A 2,500-nucleotide genomic window follows, 5' to 3' on the forward strand; every position below is an offset into this window, starting at 1 on the left:
CCCCGCGCGAGCGTGGCTGCCATCAATGAACACACAGCCTTGTGTGTGTGTGTGTGTGTGTGTGTGTGTGTGTGTGTGTGTGTGTGTGTGACTGCCATCGATGAACACAAAGCCTTATGTGAGAGCTTGGGTTGAAATGCTCGTGTCCAAAGCGGATTAACATGATGTACTTTTGGGTTACGGGTCTCTCCGCATTCATTTGGACAGGAGCCTGATCTTTTAACGTCTGTTTGACCATCGATGAACACACAGCCTTGTGTGTGTGTGTGTGTGTGTGTTTGTGTGACAGGAGCCTGATATTTTAACGTCTGTTTGACCATCCTATGTGGAGGTGCCAGTCTCCCAATTCATTTAGATAGCAGCCTGATCTCTCCCCATTCATTTAGATAGCAGCCTGATCTCTCCCATTCATTTAGATAGCAGCCTGGTCTCTCCCCATTCATTTAGATAGAAGCCTGATCTCTCCCATTCATTTAGATAGCAGCCTGATCTCTCCCCATTCATTTAGATAGAAGCCTGATCTTGTTTGCCTGAAACAGCCGCCTGGAGGTGTTTCCAAGATGGCTGCCGGGTGGCGAGACTTACCTGTACAGACTTTGGTAGTGTGTGTGTGTGTGTGTGTGTCACTTTGGTAAGGACTTTGGTATGAACATTGTGAGGAGAACTTATGTCCGACTCCATCTAGGAGTGTCAGAGCAGGGAATTCTGGGAAAGGAACATACCAGGCCACTGAGAGAGAGGCCGAAGAGGAAATGCCTAGTCTGCATGTGTGTCTGCTGTCCCGTGTGTGTGTGTGTGTGTGTGTGTGTGTGTGTGTGTGTGTGTGTGTGTGTGTGTGTGTGTGTGTAAGTTAATAAGTGTTCCCTGTAGGTAAACCCTCTTTGGCCACAGCCTCAGTCTCTAAACCCACATGCTCTGGCTGGGCAATGGAAGGGAAACAGAAGAGCCAGTTAGACTGTTTTAGCTCCTCCTACCTCTGTGTGTGTGTGTCTGTGTGTGATTTCTGTGATCCTGTGTGTGGGTTTGTGTGTATTGCGTATGCGTGTTTGTGTCTGCCTGTGTGTGTGTGTGTGTGTGTGTGTGTGTGTGTGTGTGTGTGTGTGAATTCTGTGGGACCAGGCAGCAGCCCTGATGGACTGTCCCGATCGTGTGTGTGTGTGTGTGTGTGCTGCCAAGCAGGGAGTTTTGTTTTGGCGGGGTCTGGGACAGGAATGCCGGCAGAGCAGACATAATATTTGGATTGCTATTAAGGCACTGCCATGAGAGATAGCGAGGCAGGCTGGACCTTTTCGGGAACAGCCTGCACCAGACGTGGACGGAGGGGAGGTTTGGGGTACATCCCACAACCCCCCCTCGCTTTCCCTCTCCTCTCCTCCCCTCCCCGCCCCGCTTCTCTCCTCCCTTCCCCACCCCGCTTCTCTCCTCTCCTCTCCTCTCCTCTCCTCTCCTCTCCTCTCCTCTCCGTGTTCATCTGTACTGAGGGCGTGAGGCCAGAGAGGAGGAAAGAGGGGATATAAATCTCTAAATTGGACAGAGGGCTCAAGTGCCTGTGGGGTTAGTGTTAGTGTCCTGGGAGGCCTGGGAGGCCAGCGGTGATATTCCCAGTTACTCCGGGAGCAGGCAAGTGATATTCCCAGTAACTCCGGGAGCAGGCAAGTGATATTCCCAGTAACTCCGGGAGCAGGCAGCTTGATATTCCCAGTGACTCCGGGAGCAGGCAGTGATATTCCCAGTGACTCCGGGAGCAGGCCAGTGGAGCAGGACAGTGATCATTACAAATAGGAGGCGCTGTGGGAATTGCGGAGATGTGGGGAGATCCCACAAACAAGCTGGAATTAGCCCTCTGCTTCTGGGGATGCTCCCTCTCCCCTCCTCCCTCTCTCCTCTCCCCACCCCATCCAACATAGTTAGCTAACCCCCCGGGGTGAAACGTGGCACGGTGTGTGTGTGTGTGTGTGTGTGTGTGTGTGTGTGTGTGTGTGTGTGTTTGTATGTGTCTGGTGGTTTACGGGTTGCCACATTAATGCTAACAGTTGCTGCCAAGCTTTATGATCTCCGGGGCGGGTGAGTCGCCGTGCCAACTGGCATCGGTCCTAGCTGCGTGAGGGGAGTGTGTGAGCGGAGTGTGTGTTGGGGATGTGTGAGGGGTGTGTTTCAGGAGGAGGGGACGGGGCGAATGATGATAAAGAGACTTGGATGTCATCCCAAGGTGTCCCAGTTAGTCATTTCTCTCTCTCACACACACACACACACACACACACACACACACACACACACACACACACACACACACACACACACGCAAATACATTTTCAAAAGACTTGTTTCACATATATTACAGCACCATTTGAAGTGAAGTATTTTCCTGAAGAGTCTTTTGATCTTGTCCTCACATAACCTTCTCTATCATATCCTTTTTTCCCTCTCTCCCCTCCACCTCCTCCACCTCCCACCTCCTCCTCCACCTCCCACCTCCTCCACCCACAGCCATGTGTCCCC

General features: G+C 52.0%; 1 protein-coding gene across 15 annotated transcripts in view; it reads left to right on the top strand.

Annotated features, from left to right (window-relative positions):
* foxp4 (forkhead box P4) overlaps window positions 1-2,500 on the top strand; it is a 156,085-nt gene that overhangs the window by 115,818 nt on the left and 37,767 nt on the right. For all 15 annotated transcript variants that reach the window (XM_031567857.2, XM_031567850.2, XM_031567845.2 and 12 more), the window contains one exon: window positions 2,489-2,500. This exon is cut by the window's right edge and continues 193 nt beyond it. In XM_031567857.2, the coding sequence (XP_031423717.1) occupies window positions 2,489-2,500 (12 nt within the window). The remainder of the gene's footprint in view (window positions 1-2,488) is intronic.

Source organism: Clupea harengus, chromosome 5 (assembly GCF_900700415.2).
Source record: "Clupea harengus chromosome 5, Ch_v2.0.2, whole genome shotgun sequence".
Lineage (NCBI taxonomy): Eukaryota > Metazoa > Chordata > Actinopteri > Clupeiformes > Clupeidae > Clupea > Clupea harengus.